The sequence below is a fragment of the Phyllostomus hastatus genome, unplaced genomic scaffold (genome assembly GCF_019186645.2).
Source record: "Phyllostomus hastatus isolate PE091 unplaced genomic scaffold, TTU_PhHast_1.1 phas_scaffold_93, whole genome shotgun sequence".
NCBI lineage: Eukaryota > Metazoa > Chordata > Mammalia > Chiroptera > Phyllostomidae > Phyllostomus > Phyllostomus hastatus.
In genome coordinates, this window is record NW_025334042.1 from 43,751,301 (window position 1) to 43,772,248 (window position 20,948).

At 40.7% G+C, this 20,948-nt stretch overlaps 1 protein-coding gene across 1 annotated transcript; it reads left to right on the forward strand.

Annotated features, from left to right (window-relative positions):
- Positions 1-632: 632 nt before the first annotated feature.
- Positions 633-19,926, forward strand: ERP27 (endoplasmic reticulum protein 27). The gene is made up of 7 exons (XM_045829667.1): positions 633-791; positions 1,158-1,258; positions 2,875-3,012; positions 12,348-12,464; positions 15,453-15,578; positions 16,739-16,936; positions 17,351-19,926. Exons 1-7 carry the CDS (start codon positions 698-700, stop codon positions 17,396-17,398), a joined length of 822 nt encoding a protein of 273 aa, XP_045685623.1. The 5' UTR covers positions 633-697; the 3' UTR covers positions 17,399-19,926.
- The last annotated feature ends 1,022 nt before the right edge of the window (positions 19,927-20,948 follow it).

Below are 20,948 nucleotides of genomic sequence, written 5' to 3' on the forward strand. Positions count from 1 at the left end.
GCTTAAGATTTTTCAATGAATTTCCATCACCTATCAGATAAAATTGAAGCTCCTATGTTGAGTCATAAGCCCCCCTGCAATCCGACCCCAGCCAGATTTACCCATTTCCTTCCCTTTATAGTACTCAATTACTAATAATTCTCTCTCACACTACATTTGCATCTCTGGCTCATTATGTGAAACTCCCTTTCCATCTTTGTTGCCTAGCAAAGTTATTTACTCAGGACTCTGTTTGGCCATCCCCTGTAGAGGAAAAAATAAAACTTCACTAAACCCCACCACTGTCCTGAATGTCCTTACTCTGTACTCTCATAGCACCCTCTCAGTTTCTTGTTTTTTAATTTTCCATTTTATGTTTGAACAATCAGTTTGTTTGTGCATTTTGCATATTAACAATCTAAGCTGGGAGAGGCTGGATCAGATTGAAGTTGTCTATCTGCACTGCTCAAGGCAAGGCCTGGCATGGAATTTTTTTTTTTATTTAAATGAACTGACTTGACTTCCCTTGAGTTGGTTTGGCTCTGAGGCCCTGTCACTAAATTTGGTCTCTTATCTCAGAAGTTGAAGGTCCCCCTAGCGCCAGCTGCAAAGTTCCCAAAGGTCTGACAACACCACAGCCTATCAACCGCAGAGCGGGCTGCCCTGAACCCGTGTCCCGAAACACACAGTCAGGGGTTGGATCAGCAGCGGAAGAGCAATGGAAGCTATGTGGCCCAGATGCCTGTTTCTATTCTTTCTCCTCACGTGCAAGCTGTCCCCAGAGGTCGTTGCAGAAATTCAAGAATCCTCAGGTAAAACAAGCAAACAAACGTGGGTGACTCCAGGGTGGAAGTGTTGTCAAGAGAAGGGAAGGGAACAAGGTAGCACTCCGAATCCTTGTCCTCCAGACCTAGAAGATTTCCTGGGACATGCTGGATAAGCACCGGTGCTGCCTGGTGGGGAAGAGGGAATCTGGCACTATCCTTCTGACAGCAGCCATACGGTGGGGTCACCCTCCATATGTTGGCAAAACAAATCATAAATAAAGCCTTGGAATGATCATAACTGCACCCCTAGAGCTCCTTGGCCGTCAAATGAAGAGAAACAGGATGGAGCTGCTTCCTCTCCACTCAGTACCCTGATACCTTCTGCTTCCCTTTCACTGTCTCTCTGTGCAGACGATTCCCCTGCTCCCCAGGAACCTGTGCGGCTCACAGATGTCCCAGAGGCCACGGAGTTTATTGCTGCTGCTGAGGTGGCTCTCATAGGCTTCTTCCAGGTTCGTCCACATGCCCTACTCATCATTCTCCCAAAGAACTGGAGCTTGGCCTCAAAGGAGACATGACAGTCGCCATCTAGCCAGGATGACACTACATTAGAAACCAAGGGGTCAGAGTTTGCTTTCAGCTTTTTCATTCGAGAACTCTCAGTTGTTTAGGCATTTCCCAGCTCTGAAGTACGTCTTTCTCAAAAGTTCTGAGACTCCTGGCTGTGTCTCCTCATTTGTGGTTGCTTTGAAACTTAAGCTAGTATCTGATTGCTGGGTCAGCAGCCAGAGTAAGCCCAACTTCCGTCATCCAGGTGATGCATTGACAGACAGGTAGCCCTTCAGTCTCCTGTCTCTTGGTTCTGAAATGTTAAAAAAGAATGATGTTTCATATATGGAAGGTGTTAGCCTCCATCATCCAGGTTGACTGTCTGGCTAATGAAAGCAGCCATAAGTGAGCGAGCATCATTCTAGCACCTTCATCTTTCTCTGGAGGTAACATCCGGTGATACTCACAGCTGATCAAGCCCTTTCTCTCTCATTGCAGACCTTCTGGTCAGTTTCCATTCATTAATTCCAACTCATCATCACCCTGCCATTCTGTGTACACAGCTGGAAACAGCTGTGATGAGATGTAAGTGGGGGAGGACGAGAAGAGAGCACATTTTTCAGTGATGAGACAGATCTGAGGTGTAGACAAAAACAGCCACCCCTCAGAACAGCAGGGAGGGGCAAGGAGGTGGACAGGAACAGTGTGCAATAACTTAAAACAGCCACCAGATGCCGTCATTTGATCTGTGAGCAATTCCATTTTAAGGAACAGACTAAAAAAGAGGAAGCCTCGATTAACGATTAGCCTCCAGTGAACTTCATGCGTATTTTCAGATGAGCAAGGAGCCAGGCCCCTCTGCTTGAGCCCAGATGCAAGGCTAGCCTTCCTCCTTTCTATTTGCACATCTTCTTCAACCCAGCTAGGTGTCAGAGCAGAATATGTTCAGCCCTGATGATTACCCGGAGCTACTGTGGGCAATGGTCCCACAACACCAGGGAAATTATGTCAGCTTGAGATATAGTAAGGACTCACCACTCAAAAGTGGCTCCCCTGTCCCCCTCCACTCCAGAGTTGGAACAAGTCACAAACAGCATCCTTCATGGACAATGCCTCTGGCTTATACACAGTAGAAGGAGGACTATTCTTCCACATCTTGCACAAACTGTTGTTAACAAAATGAATAAGTTTTCATTTTAATTTCTTTTTTTTCTTTTGGCCCTTTTGATAACACTTTCTTATTTTGGCATTTCTTTTTGACTACACAAATTATTTCTAAAACATTTGCTTTCTTGGGTATGTCGCTGACAACGCTGCCCAATTTTGCAGACCCTATGATTTTGAGGCCCCTCTCGGCTACGAACCAACTATAGGTTCTATGGTAAAGCCAGAGAGGAGTCCCAGGCTTAGGCACAATTTTGTAGTTACCAATTAACCCACTCAGCCTGGAAATTACTTTACTGGACACTAAACCAAGCCTTTGATTTTTAGTACGAGTGAGCACATTTCAACTCCCTATTCTGATTCCATGTCACCTTCCAAATAACCTCTGTGGGGTTTTCTTTCCCCTTGTTTTTAGGATTTAGAAATACCAGCAGTGTCCATATTCCGTGATGTGGTGCAAAAATTCCCAGATGTGGCATTTGGAATCAGCACCAGTCCCCAGGTTCTGGCCCACTACAACCTCACGGGAAACACCATTTCCCTCTTCCGTCTGGTAAGTCTGGTGGGCCACTCGAACCTTCGCCTAGTTTTAATTTACTTTAAGTTGTGAACTCATAAACTTGTGAGACTAGAAAAGGTCTATGTCTTTACCACCAGTGATGATGCCGGAGTTGGGGACAATGATAATAAGGGTGATGGCTCAACTCAGGCTTCCCATACAGATGCTGTCATGAAACTGAGGGCAGTCCGGACTGAGAGTCGGGCGATGAGATTTGTTGCTGACCAGTCATGTGACTTAAAAAGGTCACTTAACACTTCTTAGTTCCAATTTTTTCATCTATAAAGTAAAACGGTTTGACCATATCGTCTCTAAGATACTTTTGAACTCTAAAATGCATATCTTCATCTCTTTGGGAGTTTACTTACATTTAAACATGTATTAAATGTATGTTGTATGCCAGATATTAATAATAAAACATGTTAAGCTTATCCTTTTCTCTCACAGATCTTAAAGTATAGTAGAGATCATAAACATAATATACAAGTATCTAGAATACAAAGATTTTACAAAAGATAAAGTGTTGTATGGTCTCCAAGGGTAAAAGCAGTGTAGGTATTCTGACAAGAAAAATTTATTTTAAAAAAGGCAACTGAACTTGGATCTAAAGGATAGATAAAAATTTGGACAAGGTGGAAGAGAATTTGTGGCCAAACATAGGAAAAAAATGCAACTTAGGAGCCCTGGCTGGCGTAGCTCAGTGGATTGAGTGCGGGCTGCGAACCAAAGTGTCGCAGGTTCGATTCCCAGTCAGGGTACATGTCTGGGTTGCAGGCCATGACCCCCAGCAACCGCACATTGATGTTTCTCTCTTTCTCTTTCTCCCTCCGTTCCCTCTCTAAAAATAAATAAATAAAAATCTTAAAACAATAAAATAAATATATTTTTAAAAAATGCAACTTAGGAAACAGTGATCAGGCCAGTTTGACTGTATTTCATGATACATGTTTTGGGGAAATGAAATAAGACAAAGAGGCTTGATTGGAATCACATTGTGGAGAAATTTGAATAGCAGCTTGATAGGTTTTCACTTCATTTGTTTGGCACAGGAGAGGCCCTAAATCCTTTAGATCAGGAGAGTGAGGCAAACAGAAATGTGTTATTGCAACACCATTTTGGCAGGTGGGTGACATGGATTGCCAAGGAAAAGGACAAGAGTGGAGAAAATTTTTGTCAGGTTGGCAAAACAGATCATGTGCTAAGGGTTACAGTAGAGAGGTTACAACAGAAAGTGAAGAAAAGGCAGGTCTTGCAAGGATTAGATATCAAGATGACGGAAAGGAGGCAAAGCTTAAAGTCAGGGTGTCTAGGACTAGTGAGGGCCCATGCAGAAACAGGGGTGCTGTGGTGAGGAGTGAAGCCTGTATTATTGGTAGAGAATCTGGGTAAAGGTGACCGGAGCCCACTGGAAATGAGAAACTGAGCCAAAGATAAAGTTTCGAGATTTCTGGTTTGAATGTCCTTCCCCTTCTAGCCTTCATCCTATCGATCTGTTTCACTTCCTACCCAAACCTCTCTAACATGTATTTCATGTTCAGTATCTCCAGCTTTCTTTAAGCTCTAAGTACCCTGCTATCTAGTGTATACTTTACACTCCATTAAGACTGCCTTCATCCAGGTCAGCACATGTCTGTATTTCCAAAGCCAACAGACACTTTTTAGGTCTCATTGCACTGAACATCTCTGCCGTGTTTGAGAGGCTGGCTGCTTTTTTTCTCTTTAGTCTCTCTTTCCTTGACTTCTAGGAGCCTACTTCTCCGGGTCCTCCTCTCTTTTCTTAGTCCTCTTGAGACCTCTGTCCCTCCATCTGTACTACTGCCTGACCCAGTGCTCTTCCCATCCAGGCTATAGACTCCAGGCCTCACGAAGGCAGAGACTGTCTGGTTCACTTCTTCATCCAGTGTCTGAAAAGGTGCCTTCTGGGGATCAGATGCTCATTAAGTGTCCAATTAATTAATTAATTAAGTAGTGAATGGGTAATGCTCAGGTAATATGATGCTATCTCATGTTTGACGATGAAGTGTTTGCTGAGGATTTGGAATATTTTCACTCCAGCCTGGACCTCTGTCATAATTCAAATGCTCACTTGCTGGTTGAAAACACTCATAAACTCTACAGTTGTAACCCATTCAAAACTGAGTTTATCATCAGAACCTGCTCAATCATGTTTTTCCCTCTGAAATACTTGTTTACTGAATGGCTATGTTCCTCCAATCTCTCATTTTTTCTGATTGAACCTCTTGTCTCACTGAACCTATATGTTCTTTCCCTCTTTCTGTTTCCTTCTTCTATTCGACTCTTAGCAGCACTGGCATAGACGATTCCATAACTTCTTCATGGGCCCCCTCTATGGCTTCACATGCAATTTTTAGATTGGTATCAAAATGATGAGTTTAGATTGAAAACCTGACGATGGCACTTCCTTCTTAAAACTTTTTAGTGTTTCCCATTTCTTATAAGATCAAAATCAAGATATTTAAACATATAACCTTTTATGGCTTGACCACCACCTACTTCTCTATTCCCTTTTTCTGCACATTCCCACCCTGGGATTTGTCCTCTCCGTACCCAGCTACACACAGTATGATGACGCAGTTCCACAGTGTCACACAGGCTACTCCTCTGCCTAGAACGTGCCGTCCTCGAGTCCCCCTCTCACTTAGCCTTACCCAGGTAGTCCACCTCACATTCCAGTGAGTCGGGTGGGCACCTTACCCTTCACAAAGTCTCCCTGGAATCTCCCTGGAATCTCCAAAGTCTCCCTGGAATCTCCCTGGATTCTCCCTGGAATCTCCCTGGAATCTCCTTCCCCTTCACAAAGTCTCCCTGGAATCTCCTGGAATCTCCCTGGAACTGGCCTCACTATTCCTCCAGATCTGTACATCTTTATCTTCATTTACCACTTTGGAGTGCAGGTCATGTACTTCTGTGTCGGTCCCACCTTATTCCCCACTATTCAAGGGCAAAAACCGTGACATCCGCTTGTTGTATTCTAAGGTCTACAATATGTCTCTAGTACCCAGAAGACACTCAGGAAGTGTTTGAGAAACTAACTCACCTCCAAAGGCATGGCTGCAGGTGCACGAGTCCCTTCAGCAGCCCTCTCCTCACCTGGACAGCAGCTGTAGGTTTGGCTTTCACTCCGGTGAGAAAGGAAGAAATCGAGCTCCTCTGTGAAAAGCTATGGTAAGAAAGATATGGAAGGTTAGGTTAATGTTTTCTGTGTTACTGTTGAACCATTGGCAGTGACACTTCAACACGAAATTTCTAACCAGCTACAGTTCCATAGGTACGTCTTTCCCAGTTTGTTGTCTAAAGATCTTATGAAGGCCTGATGTTAAAGTCTTAGTGCTACCAAGACTTTCCTGGGGAAGAAAGACAAGTCCTGTTGCTTCCAATGTCTCTACAGAGTTTTCAGCCTCTAGTGGGTGCATTAACTTTACTTACAATTTATTCTCTATAAAGTCCTGGCAATGACTTCCCACAGCCGTTCATTCTCCTTTCACATCTGTTTTTTGTTTACCGCTAGTGACAGACCTGCTCCGAATGAACTCTCGGGACCTTTGCGGACAGGACTATTTTGTGCCATACCCAAAACAAACTCACTGGTTCTTGCCCTACTCCATTAGCAGGTCTGGGAGAGATTCAACTTACGCCATGCCAGCTTTTAGATAAACAATTTTTTCTCAGTTTACACTTTCCAAGTTGAGTCCATATTCTAGCAGAGTTGTTATTTAGGAGTTTGGGATAGCTCTTTTTTCAAAAAAAAAAAAAGATAGTATCAACTAAAACTATTCTTTACATTGGGAAATGTAAACTTGTTGCAATTTTCTGGTACTTACCTTCCTCTTAGATTTGGTTTGTTGTTTGTTTGTTTCATGACTAATTTATAACAGGCACTATGCTGGGTGTTTTCGTTGTTCTACCATTTAATTCTCACAAGAATCTGATGAAATAACTGTTGTTAGCCCTGCCTTATCAATAAGGAAACTAAAGTTCCATGAGGTTGATTCCGTTGTCCAAAGTCTCACAACTATGACCCAACCGACATCTGACTCTTATCTTGGGTAACTGACTCCAAAGCACACGTTGTCTATGTCGCTATAGCGACTTTCTAAAGCATTTATTCCTGAAGAAAACCTTTGTTTTTACTCCTAGATTCTATCTTCTCTCATGGCCCTCATTCTAAAGTCTGCTTTTCAAAACTTTCTCCTAAACCATTTCCCTATCCCACTGTCTCTACTTATCCAACCCTTGGGTTACTTCTCAAGATTTAATCTAGACATTACATATTTTGTCAATAAAATTTCAGAATTTAAACATGTAGAATTTTCAACTTTAAGGACATACCTAGAGACAAAGGAAAATAATGATACATGAAAACATAACAAGACTCTAAGGGTTAACATGACTGACTGGATGCTTGAAATACTGGATCATAAATATAAGAGACCAGCTAAAGCTATATCTGTGGAACGCATCACTTTACAGAAATGATGCAACTGGGTTAGATAGATATCATCAGGAAAAAATGTATGGAAAATGGAGCGATGGTAAGTTGTGTGTGACAGCCTGTCTGTTTTGTATGGCAGCTCGTCTCTCGTGTGCATGACCGCAGGGAGACCCTCTACACCCACCAGCAGAACTCTTACTGTCGCCCCGACAGAGACACTGGCCTGGGTTGAATAAGCGTGAGCCTGTCCTAAATGGAATTTCAGATGTTACTTGAACATTACCCTGCTTTCCGTTTCCTCAATCATGTCTATTTTAAGAAATGTATTAGCCTAACTTTGATCCATTGGGGTAATAATGGAAATAGAGTAGAGGCAGTCTGTTATTCCCTTTACAGTTATTTGTTGGGTACTTATTTTAAGAAATGCACCTTGCCAAATAACCAGAAGAGACTAGTACATAAAAATGAAGGGATAATTAATGCAAGAATAAAATATGTCAAATTATTAAATATTTTTCTAAAGTATGTATTTACCCAATGTAATGTAAGCTAAGCAGCTTATTAAAAAATATTTTAAAAACCCAGCAACATGAGGACATTTGCTTAGCAAATGACTTCTCAGTGCTATGCAAGTATTTAACACTATAACTGTGGTGTAAACGAGGATGACTTCAATACTTTTTATGAAAAACTGGGTGGTTGACTGAAAGAAATACATAGGAATTGAAAGGAATATTGCTAAAATGCTACCAAAATTAACAGGAAAAATGATTAAATCTATTGGTATAATATAAGTAGTGTCTAAAACATAAAATAATTCATTTCAGACACTCTCAGGGAATTTCAAAATTATACTTTAAAGTGGAATTCCTCTGGTGTACTCTTTCTGCTTTTCATCTGATCCCTGTTCACTTGGAGAGAACAATAATATGCTATCTCCAGTAAAATTCTTTCCAAAAACTGGAAAAATACATAATTTTTTTTCCTCAAATCTTAGTTCTAGGGTCATATTTTCTTTCCCTTGCCTTATGCAAATAATTTCCATTACAGAACAGAGATTTCCTGTTCAAATGCTGTTTACAGAAACACTCCACATGAATACTCCAAAGTGTATTCACTTAAGAAATAATGAAATAATCAGGCATGTTTCATTCAACAAAACACACAGGCTGGATAGACTTCAGGAGGGTGGTTTTTAACAAAGCTCTTTGCTTCCTAGAGAATGTTATCACGGAGCATCTTCTACCTCCAGTGCACTGCATTCCTTAGGTCCAGAAACACCTACAGTAACTGGTGTTTCCTGTTTTCCCTGTTCTGGGAAAAGTGAGGGACTGCCTGGAAATAGAGCCAGAGGGCGGGGCTCCTGCCCAGAGCACAGCTGTGTCAGCTGAGCTGCAGGCACTGGCCTGCGAGTTTCTAGAAAAATAATCAGGAAGCGTTCAGACATATTAAGTATTAAAAAGGCCCTAATTGTGATTATACTAATAATGGTTTTGATGGTGGAAATTAGCGAACACATAAGTGTGAAAGACACATGCCAGCTGGCAACCTAAGCCTTAAGCAGCAAAGATCTGGGCGCTAGTTTTGCTCCTCTCCTCACTCTTCCGACTTGGGGAGGGGGATGGTAGTGGGCTGGCCAAGGACTCCACTTAGGAAGACCTTTTCTCTTGCATTTGTATTTCTACCTCAAGCCTTCTACTCAGAACTTTTGGAATTTCAAGACAATTAAATATACAAAGGGAGTTCACAGTTTAAAATATCCTATGGTTTTGATGAATTTTTTCAAGATTGTTTTTTGAAATACAAACACTTTCTGTGCCTCAGTACTTATTTGATAAATTCGAATTGTGAAAACAGTCATCAAATAACGTGGTAAAATTTTTATGTCAGTGAATGTCAGCATGTCTGAGCCTCACATATAGAAAGCACTCAACAAATAATTCATAAACAAATGAATGGATTACAAAAGAACGACTAGATATACCAAGAATTAAGAAAACTACCAAAAAGAATACACTGAGCTTCTTGGAGGTCCACATTGCTTCTCACTAACCCAGTGGAAGCCCACCTTGAACACTTTAAACAATGGAGTCACTGTAGTGGTAACAATAAAGAACAATCTTCAACTGGATTTCTACTGTTCAGTGACTTTAAGTCACCTTTGCCTGAATTCCCTCATTCATAGACTAAAATGATACTTACCTTTGACTTTGCTGGGTAGACTGGAAGAAGGTTTCTGGGGGTAAAGGATAGTTCAGATCCATGGCAACATCTGATTGGGTAGAACCGATATGAGATAATAGATGTAAGGGAAAGAGGTTAAAGAGAGGTAAAGTGTTGGTGGCCCAAGAATCTCAAAAGTGACCCAAATGATACTAATGATATTTTAGGAAACAGACTTGTTCAGGACTAGCCCTGATAATTTTTATTCAAAGACATAGTTGCTATGGGTGACAGAAGCATTACCTTGTGTCTTGACGGGCACAAGTAGCCTGGGGAAGATGAACGAGAAAATCTGGGCACAGTGGCCATATGAAGCTCTATCTTTTAATATATCTGAGTATGGTGGAAAGGTCGTTCTAAAATGTAAACCTTGGATATTAGATCAGTTAACTAGGCAATCCCTTCCACCAAAGGCAATTTTTTAAAAAGCTGGGCCCAAAATGAGGGCTTTGAAAAATTATCAAGAGGGGAAAATGACGAGACTAAGATCTAGAAGATGGAAGAAACCCAAAAGGTAAACTCTGTGTGTATTAGGAGCGCTTTTCATCTGGGAGGCTTTTGTGAGTTTAGGAGAAGCAGCCAAAAAGCTAAGAGCTTTATTAGCATTTTTTAAAAAATGCCTAATAAAGCATTTACTAGAAAATGTTAATAAAGAGCCAGAAAGGTAAATGTTGAAGTCCAGAGCCCAGAAAAGGAAGTAGGAGGTAAACCTTTTTCTCCACTTTAGACCCTAAAGAAAACTACACTCAAAATAAGGATAAACCAAGGGCTCCAGCTTGGACTTAAATCATCTCAATTCCTGAAATTTGATTAGGATTATCATATATGAATATAAAAATATATACACACAAACACTTGCAGACATATATAATTATATATAATCATATATATAATCTACTCTTAGCCATATCATATATAATAGCTGACCCTCAAAGAAAAGGAAAAAATCTTAAATCAGAAAAAAGAAATTACCTTCAAAGTAATCTCAAAGGGGTGATATCAAGGTTCACAAGTGACTTTTCAATAGAAAAAGTGGAATGCAGAATTTAAAGAATTATATCTTGCAAAACTAAGAGATGATAACTGTCAACTTAGAATTCTACTCCCAACAAAAATAGCCTTCAAAAGTAATGGTGAAACAAAGATATCTGAAACAACCAAACTGAGAGACTGTCACCCAGCAGAACTGATTCATGCTAAAGGTTGTTCTAGGCAGAGGGAAAAAATTCCAGATAGAAGCTTAAAAATACAGAAAAAAATGAAAGCAAACAAAAATGTAAGTATGGGCATAAATGTAAATGTATGTTGACTCTATAACAACAATAAGAATGTCTTGTGAGATTTAGAATTAAAACACAGAACAGTAATAGCCTCTAAGTCTTAAGCGTGAGCCAGGGAATGGACTTGTGAGGAGGCAAACTGTATTAGAATGTTCTAATGTCTACATTGCCCAAGAAGGAGTTAAAATGACCAATTCATGCTAGATTCTGATAAGTAAAGAATGCATGTTATATAATCCTTAAGAAAATAATTAAAGCCTCTGTAACTTCTAAGTCCATAAAGGGAAAGAACAAATAATACAAAGTATTCAATCAATTTAAAATAGGCGAGAAAAAATTTTTAAAGGACTTCGGAACAGGCAGAGCCAATGGAAAATGCATATTTAATTAAATATTACTAAGTACATTACAAAAATAACAGATTAAAAAACAGATTATCAGACTGAATTTAAAAATATAACAATGTGCTTTTCATAAGAGACACATTATTTTAAAACATAACAACACAGAGACACAAGTAAAATATGAAGATAAGAGGACAGAGACATACTGTGCAAACACTTCCAAAAGAAAGCTGGAATAAGTATATTACCATTAGACAAAGTAGTCTTTGGGGCAACAAGCACCCTTAGAGATAAAGAATGACTCTTCCTAATGATAAACTTGCAATTTGTCCAGAAGATTTAAGAATTCTATATTTGCATTTATCTAATACATCACCTGAGACTATAGAGCCAGAACAACTGACAGAACTATAAGAAAAATGGTTGAATCTACAATCATACTGGAATATTTTAAGACTCCTCTTTCATAGAATAAGCTGGTTTTAAAAGTCAATAAGAATATAATAAAATTAACCATGTAACCACATGTGCACATACAGAATACTTCATTCAAAAACTGTGTAAACTATACACAGTTTTAAGGACACAAATAACATATATAGAAGGTGACAAAAGACATAAAGTATAAAAATTAGGCTAGAAATTAATAACAAGAAAAGTGTAGAGAAGAAATAAGAACAGAAATTTAAAAACACTTTGAACTGAATGATGAGGTAATCTACATATAAAAGTTATGGATACGTTGTTAGCCTTCTAAGAGAGACACCACTTTCTGAAGGCATTTCTGCTCTTCTTGAGATAATATGTGGGCCTGTGATGACACTTGCCACATCCTGTGGGTCATGTCTGTCCGCTTCTCTGTGCCCCATGGGACAGCGTGTTCCTCAAGGGCAGGGAACATTTCCTATTTACCTTTCTGTGTTTGGAGTTCCAGTCAGTGCCTGACACATGGTAGATAGTTCAGAAACATTTGCCAGTGAATGAATAAAGACAGAGCAGTGACAATTGCGTTATGTTTGTGTTATTCAGGTGGATAACGAACAACTGGATTTAGTGAGTGAAGCCATTGAAAACATTGATGCCAACAAATTAAGCCGTTTCATTGAGATCAACAGTCTCCGCTTGGTGACAGAGTACAATCCTGTGGTAAACAATAGCCCCGCCTCCAGCCCCTGATGTCCCCGTGTCAGGGAGGATGCTTATCTCCATGGCAGAGATCCTTGCCCCCAGGAGCTCTGACCTTCCATCAGTACTAACAGTATCTGCGGTTAATTGAACACCTGAGTTGTTTATCTTGTCATCCTTGCTGCAACCTTTAAGGTTGATCAACTTTGTCCCTATTCAGCAAAGAAACAGAATCAGGAAAGTTAAATGACCTATCACGTGACTAATAAGAAAGAGCCCTAATGCAACGTTAAGGTGACTGATTCAAAAACTCCTGAGTTTTGCTGCCTGACAGTGATCCAGGAGAGCAGCCCTGTTCCCAGCAATGCTCTAGAGCATGCTTCTCAAACAACAGCGCAATCGATGCTGAAGGCCCATTGTTTCCCGAAAGCATTGGGAACCAATACTTTTTTAAAAAGCAGTAAAATACATCAATAGACAAAAAAATCTAAAAAAAAATAAAGCCTACTGATCACGTACTTGGATGTCACAGCCACATAAAATTTCTATGGAAAATTTTAGGCACTTTTTCCCAATGCCTCGTAGCTAACAATTGCAGGTTTGGCTCCACCTGCACACACCTAGACCCTCCAGGTGAGTCAGCTTTCTTTCCAGGTTTGCCTTCTTTTAGCGTTGCCTGCTGTATGCAGCCTAGGTAAGGAGTTGGTCTTCTTGTCCTGATGATCTTCTGGCCTTCTGACACTCTACAGCTTATAGAATTACCTTAGATTGCCCACCTTTTATTTTTCCTGACAGAGATCACAGAGTGATGGGGTATTAATTTCCAGTGATCTCCATTAGCTCAGAGTTACTATGCATTCTCTAATAACAGTATTTTATTTGCATGCATATCATGATTTTTAGAGATGACAACTCCCTTTCCTACCATATTCTCTTCGAATCTTTACATTGATTTTTTTTGAGGTAGAAGTAAGGAAATTATTGTGCCCATTTTATAGAAAACATTCAAGATCCAACTGACTTATTCAAGATCACACAGTTAGTAGAAAAGGCATAATTGAAGGCAGAAAATTGAACTCATCATGCATTAGTTCACATTGTCTATTTCCATTTGACAGGACAGGAAATAGGAGGGTAGAAAAGCAAAATAATTTCCTCAAAGCCATGTGACTGGGAATTTGAGCTTCAGAGACAGCCCTCTCTGCATTTGTCCGTTCTTTTTTTCATGACTGGTCTGTCTGACTGGATCCTGTGGTTTTTCCATTGCCCCACCAGCCTTCAATAGAAAACACCCCTGTTGACTAAATTCCTGTCCACTCCTCACACCATGTTTGTCTCTGTGGAGTGGTGACTCCTTTTCCACTTTTGCTAAGATTTCAAACACATGCAACCTGGGGGTATTGGCAGAGATCATCGAAAAGGCATTTTTCTCCTAGACCATCGCTATTTTCATCATTGTGTCTACCAGGCACCCAAGAGTGCATGTGGAACCAGAAAGACTGATTTTATGGTCCCTGGGTTTACGGTCTCAGGGCCCTGGAGTTCTGCAGCCTAAGGCAGGGGCAAGAACTGGCCCAAGTCCTTATGCCCAGTCCATCTTTATCTTACAGAACAATGACATTTTTTTTAATTTTTGTGTTAGTAGTGAAGATAAATAACCTCAAAAAGAATAAAATAAGAATTTCTTTAGAGAAGCAAGTCCAACTTTTATTATGACTTCATTTCCCCAAGGTGATACTTGTCTCACTCAGAGACCTGCCCACACTAAAGAGCTATTTCTCAGATGCTCCTGAGGCAGAGGTTTGCACCAGTAGCAACTGGGCAGAAACTGACAGGCGAGCATTTGGCCTGCTGTGCACCTTGAATGCACACACTCAATCCTTGGCTTCCAGGCAAAGAATCAGGCTGTGTCTATTAGGATTAAACTAATCACTTCTGACACGTCTAATCCCTTCTGCTAAACCAATAGTAACTTTTAACTTCTTAGCTTCGGCTTCTTGACTCTTCTGAAGAATTATCCTCATGTCTACTTTAGGAGGGCAGATACATGCTTTAAATTCAACTAGCAGAATCTAATCAAACAAGAGATAATTATTTAACATACAGCATCCTGAACTTAAAATCTTAGAACTAGTTTTAAACTACTGGGAAGAATATTGGGGAAAGAACCCACTGGATCCTTGCCTGCAGGGTAGCCAAGAGAGCTAGAGAGTCTCCACAGAGCGATGTACACATCTTGATATGTGTACTGCATCCAGTGCAGAGTACTTTGAAGGTGACTGAAGTTTAAACATATAAGAATAAATACACAATTTTTCATAAATCAATTCCAAGTTTTGGGGGCCCCCCTCATATTTGTTGTCTATTGATATATAACAGATTATGTTGACACATAACAGATTATGTTATATATCAGTATAGCAGCCTAAAACAGTAAAAATTGATTACATGCAGTTTCTGTGGGTCAACAGTTCGGGAGTGGCTAGGAGAGGTGCTTCTGATCTTGGCCCCTTGTGAGGCTACAGTCATCGGTCAGGGAGGCAATGTCATCTGAAGGTGTGACTGGGGCTGGAGAATCTGCTTCCAGGATGGCTCCATCACGTGATTGGCAAGTCAGTGCTGGCTGTTAATAGGAGGCCTTAGTCCTTTGCCATGTGACTCTTTCCAACACTGGGACTAGTCTTCCCTGGAATGAGTGGTGTAAGAGAGAGCAAGGCAGAAACCACAGTGCCTTTTATGGCTGTCCCTTGGAAGTTACACTCCATCATTTCTGCCTCATCTCACTGGTTACTCCATCCGTCCCTACTCTGTGTGGGGAAAAGAGGTCAACCCAGCATGAAAACCAGAGGGTGAGCCTTACTGAAAGGCATCTGAGAGGCTAGTTACCACCGTGTTATGGGTGAACAGCTCTCATTCACGTTGCACTCTACCTAGTCACTGGGTCACCACTAATGGGGATTTTTTCTCCCTCTCTCTTCCACTCCGTTATAATCCATTTCAACTTGCCAGACTGTGATTGGCCTATTTAATAGCATGGTTCCTGTTCATCTTCTCCTGATGACAAACAAGGCCTCTCCCGAGTATGAAGAAAGCATGCACAGCTACCAGAAGGCAGCTAAACTCTTCCAGGGGAAGGTAGGTCTGGCTTGGAAGACACTCTTTTGAAAACTCAGTACCAGCGCAGTAGAAAAAGAAAACTGGGGCTAAGGGAGTGAGATAGATAAGGAAAACTTACATGGTTAAGAGATAAAGCAAGAACTGGGACATGCTAAATCACATTACTCTGATTTAAAATTAAAGATATGTAGTTTATACTATTCAAGGCCTGTATAATTATGTCTTTCATTAGTGGTAAAGTCTGTTACTTTTTTCCTACATGGACAAGTGAAGACAAAACAGAGACTCAAAGATACTGAAAATAAAAATTACCTATTCATTACAATGTTTTTCTTCTTGCCCTAGTCTTTTAAAGTTTTAGACCTCAGGACCTGTTTCACATAACAAACACCTATCTCGCCTAACGAATGTTCAGTACCTGGTGGCTAAGGGACAATAAATAAATAAATACATACATACATACATACATACTCCCTTCCTTGTATAGTTCCACTTGATATCACCGAACAGTAAAACTTCAACAACTTCAAGGTTACTGCGTTGAACTAAGTTACCTGATCAATGATAACTACCTACTGATAAAATAAGCTGATTTTCTGGTGGCTGTTTTCATAACACTGTAAGTAGTCAGTGCTACTGAATTTAGATAATTCTGTAACCACAATATTATAAGAAGATTTCTACTTTAGGTACAAGGTTTGATTTAATAATACAGAATAGTTAACATTTGTGAAGCACTCACTGTGTGCTAGAAACTATACTAGAAATACTAATTGCATCCTCTCATTTAATCTCCAACAAAAGCCCATTTCACCCATGAGAACACTGAGTCTCAGAAAGGCTAAGTAATATGCTCAGAGTCACGCAGCTAAATAGTACCAGAAGCAAAATTTAAAATGTATTCTCTGCTTTTAACCATTAGGCTCTACTTACTTAATCACTAAAGGTTACCACTAGTCTCTCCCAATCCCCTGTTCTTGAAATTAAATCACCCTGACCAAAGGGATAATATACCTAAGCAATGCAAAGCAAGCACACACTCATTCTAGTCCAACCGAGAGGTAAATTGTGTGGCACAAACCACAAATTCGGTCTGAGTGAAATGCCACAATTACAAGATGTCTCTTCCCCCCAGGACCTCAGACAGATCTCTCTCTTTCAAACTTCTCCAACTGCAGATTCTTTTCATTCTGGTGGACAGTGGTATAAAGGAAAATGGGAAGGTGATATCATATTTCAAACTAAAGACGTCTGAACTGCCCGCTTTGGCGATTTACCGGACTTTCGATGAGGAGTGGGATACACTGCCCATGGCAGAAGTGTCAGTAGAGCTTGTGCAAAACTTCTGTGATGGATTCCTAAAAGGGAACGGGCCGGTGAGTGTGAGCCTGCGGGGAAGGCAAGTGGAGTTCTCTCCTCTCTATGTCCCTGTTATTTCCTTGTGAATAAAAATTCTTTGGCTCCACTGGATTTTATTAAGAGCAAAGGTATATGAGCAACATGGTTGATGGAGCCTGGATACTCGTTAGGATATAGTCATCAGAATAGAACTACAAAAGCATTTTTGAAAAGGTCTTGTTTATTGAAAGGAGCTGAATTTGGGATTTCACCATATTGAGTACAATATCCATGGGAAACAAATCCAATTCCATAGAAAGAGTTCATGACATAAAAATTCCAGGTAGATTTGGAACTTCCAGCATCAACAAAATAGCTCAGTTTTCTAATCTTAGAGCTCAAAAAACAAGAGTGGACTCCAGATCTAAATACCATGTCATGATGTCTTTCAGAGAGAAAATGATGAATCAGAAGAAAAGCCTCAAAAGGTGGAACTCTGAATTCTCTCTGGTGCTTCTGCATGCCACCCAGTGCCCACTTCATGCTGAAAACAGAGGGGCAACCCAAACTCAGACCCACTAAACAACAAAACCATCTGGCCCTGCACACTCACGCAGCTCCATTTCGTTCCTTAAGATCTCATTTACTCTCCTTGTGCTTCCTTTTAATTTGCCTACATGCTCTCACTACCCATCCAATTTTCTCTTACTCATGCCTACCACGCAGGCCCATACACTGCAGTACCACCACACCACCACTGGATGGAGGCTTCAAGAGAAGTATATGATACCACTGTGAAGAAAAGACAGGTCTCGAAGGAAATGTTCTGATTTATCATTTCATATTGTATTTGGACACTGCACGTGGCTTACACATAACATAGTTTCTTCTCTATTAGTGTTACCTCAGGGTTGAAACTCTAGTTTCTTCATAAATACATGTCCTCCCTCTCATTCAGGGCCAAGATCAAAAGGATGGTTTTAAACTCCTTTCTGGAATGGTCTTTTTGCCAGAAGTCAAATGATGTTCCTAAGGTCCTGAACTCAACAGAAACAGACCATGTAAAAACTCAATGCTTGGTTAGCATTCCTGACTCCCCATGTACATCCACAAGTGCGCAATAAAAGGCCATAACGTTATAAGAAAAGACTGGCATCTCTCTGCAAACCTTTTGTAAATACCCAGCTGCCCAACTAAGCAGTGGGGACCTCACTCTTAGGTGCCCACTGTCAGTCAGGCTACAAGCCACTAATTTGTTATTGTTCACTCCGTGGGTGGGATGGGAGGTGGGTAGAGACCATCCTGTGCGAGAATTAGTGTAAAGATAGCCAAATTGCTCAGAATCAAATCAGGTAACAGGTTAGGGAAGAGGTAGGAGGAGGGGAGCACTTGGCCGCGGGGCAGGCTAGTGCCGACTCAGCCCAGATTATTGCAGGTGAGGTGTGCAATCCAGCCCTTTGTGGGAGGGAGGGCTTGGCCAAGTGTCTCTGGCTCATAGGCTGTTACTGTCCACACACAAATGCTACATTGTTCCCAGGAGGCCCTTGGCTCAGAAGGAAAGTGCCTAAGTGCTCAAGAGCTAAAAAACCACAGCGTACACCTAAGGACTAGTCCAAGCGAGGAACACAGTGTGAAAGACTTAGTTGTTCCCTTTAGCCTCTGAGCTGGGAGTCAGCAGCTGGCAAGGACACTGAAAGCAGCTGTGTAAGGCACACCTCTCTGCAACCTGAGACGGGCGGATTCTGAGCAGACCATCCAGTCTATCCACGGGGCTGCAGAAAACCACCCAGTCTCTTGCTTGAGGCTGAAAAATACTCCAAGGATAGGCACATCCCAGAAGCCTCCCTTTGATCCTGTAAACCAGAGCTGTTGACATTTACGGGTCAGGAAATTCTTCCTGATATCCAGCTGAGGACCCCCAGCCACACCAGCTTATTTCTTCTCACCCACACTCCGGGAAATTCTTAGCAGCTGCCAATCACCATCTCCAGGCAGCAACTGGACACTTCGCTGGTTGCCTTCAAGCCTCCTTATCCAGTCTTCTTTTCTCCATGCTCACAACCCAACGCTTTAATCAATGTATTTTTAATTTCCAAATTATTTGATTTACTTTATTATGTTTTTCTCTTCCCTCTTTCTCAGCTTTGCCTCCTTCTTGCTTAAAACAGTGAAATTCCAAACTGTTGTACCAATTTGGTAAATACTAATGACTAAATTTCGATGAGTTGTGTTTTGTTCAATATTGGGTTAATTTTTCCATTATTGTATTTGAAGTGTTCTCCCCAATAACTATGGTCAACACTGACTACATAAGTTTTAATATCTTAGCTGTGTATTGCGCTGCTTGGTGGCATTCAATAACAATTTTATTATAGATTGTCTTTTGTATGCTTACTTTTTATCTTTACAATATTGAATTTAAGTATTCCTTCTCGGTTCGTGTTTTATCCAAACCACAAGGTATTTTTTTCCTGTCTCCTTCATAGCCAGTCCTGTTCTTTGTAGATCTGTTCTTTGTACCAAAGAATGGAATTTCTTCAAAAAGAAAATTTGTGAAAGTTCTAATTCATTCACTAAAGATCAGGCTTCATATTAGAAACTTCTGTCATTTATGGATTTTATCTACCATTTGGTAATACCTTCTTAAAACTCCACATTCATTTACCAAGGCTGTTTATTGTTGAAATATCTAGATATACCTCACCTATATTTTATTGTGGATTCATTTATTGGCCCTGGTTGGAAAGACTGCCATACTTTTTCTTCCAAGTATAAAGGAAATGGAGATGTTATGCAAGAAAACTTTGCAAAAAGATTTTGGAAGGCTTGGAAGGCCATGATAGGAGGAAGGAGTGGGAGCAGGACATGAGTCAGAGGAGCACCAGGAGAGCTTTTGTGTTTGAGTCTCACCTCTTCGGTGATCTTGAGCAAATCACTTTGTGTCTTTGAACTTTAGTCATTCAGAATAATACAATAATTCATAACAAGGGTGTTTTTTTAGGTCCCAGGGTGATAATACATATTAAATAAAGACTGTCATTGCATTTTTAAAATTTAATGCTGAACTGTCTTCTCTGAGTAAAAGTCATTTCCCCAATGTCGAAAATTATGGAAAAGAGTCTTTCTTAGGGACCTTAAAAGAATTAGCAGGGGAGACTTCACACTTGAGATAACAGAAGTATTTGAGGTAACTGTTTTAAAATATAGGTATTATTATTTTTATTATTAGTATTATCATTCAGGTATGGTGAGGCCAACAGATCAGGAGGCAATTGCCACTAAAAAGGTAGTTTGTTACAGGTCCCAAGAGGAGGGAAGCTGTTATGCCATGCAGGGCCACATGAGGAAGCACCAGCGTTGCTCAGGAGGCAGGAGGAGCAAAGAGAAGATATGGAACTTTATTCTGGTTTCCATAGAAAGAAGCAGGCAAGGCAGGGTAAGCAAGATTGGCTGGTTTGAATAATTTCATCAGGGTCTGAGGCATAAGAGCTGTCCCGAGTTTTGTGGAACCTGGCCCTGGGGTGATTAGGGCACATGGATGATCACCCAGGTGAGCCCTGTGAGAGTTTAGCAAAGGAGGTGGTTGGAATATGGGCTCTGGATTGGTGGGTTTGCATATGAAAGACACTTGAGCAGGTAAGCTGTTTGCTCTCTGGAAATTGGCTAACCCTAGGAGGAGCAATCTCTCCAGCCTCATAAGGCCCTGAGGTCAAAGCATCAGAAGTGCATAGTTAATAGAATATTCTAACAACAACCAGTCATGGGATTCCTCTCCCAACTCACCTAGTGTGGTCATGGAAGAAAGGAAGGTATGCTGTTTCTTATCAGGCCTCCGTTAATATACATACACCTGGGGTAGGGGGAAATAGGATGGGTGCTAAGTGGTGTATTGAGAGAGCAGTTTATTTATTTATCCACTCATTTAAATATTTAGTAATCAACTACATGTGTGCCCAGCCAAACTGCCTCCTAAGAGAGCAAAGCTGGCTTTGGGCGTGAGCTGTTACAGAACATGGAAGTTTCCGGTGTAGTGACAATAGGCAGCATGGA

Excerpts from the sequence above, each read along its gene's own strand:
- ERP27 (XM_045829667.1), top strand. The coding sequence starts at position 698 with ATGGAAGCTATGTGGCCCAGATGCCTGTTTCTATTCTTTCTCCTCACG. Across the intron at positions 792-1,157 it reads AGAAATTCAAGAATCCTCAG|ACGATTCCCCTGCTCCCCAG; the intron begins GTAAAACAAGCA and ends CTCTCTGTGCAG. Across the intron at positions 15,579-16,738 it reads CTAAACTCTTCCAGGGGAAG|ATTCTTTTCATTCTGGTGGA; the intron begins GTAGGTCTGGCT and ends CTCCAACTGCAG.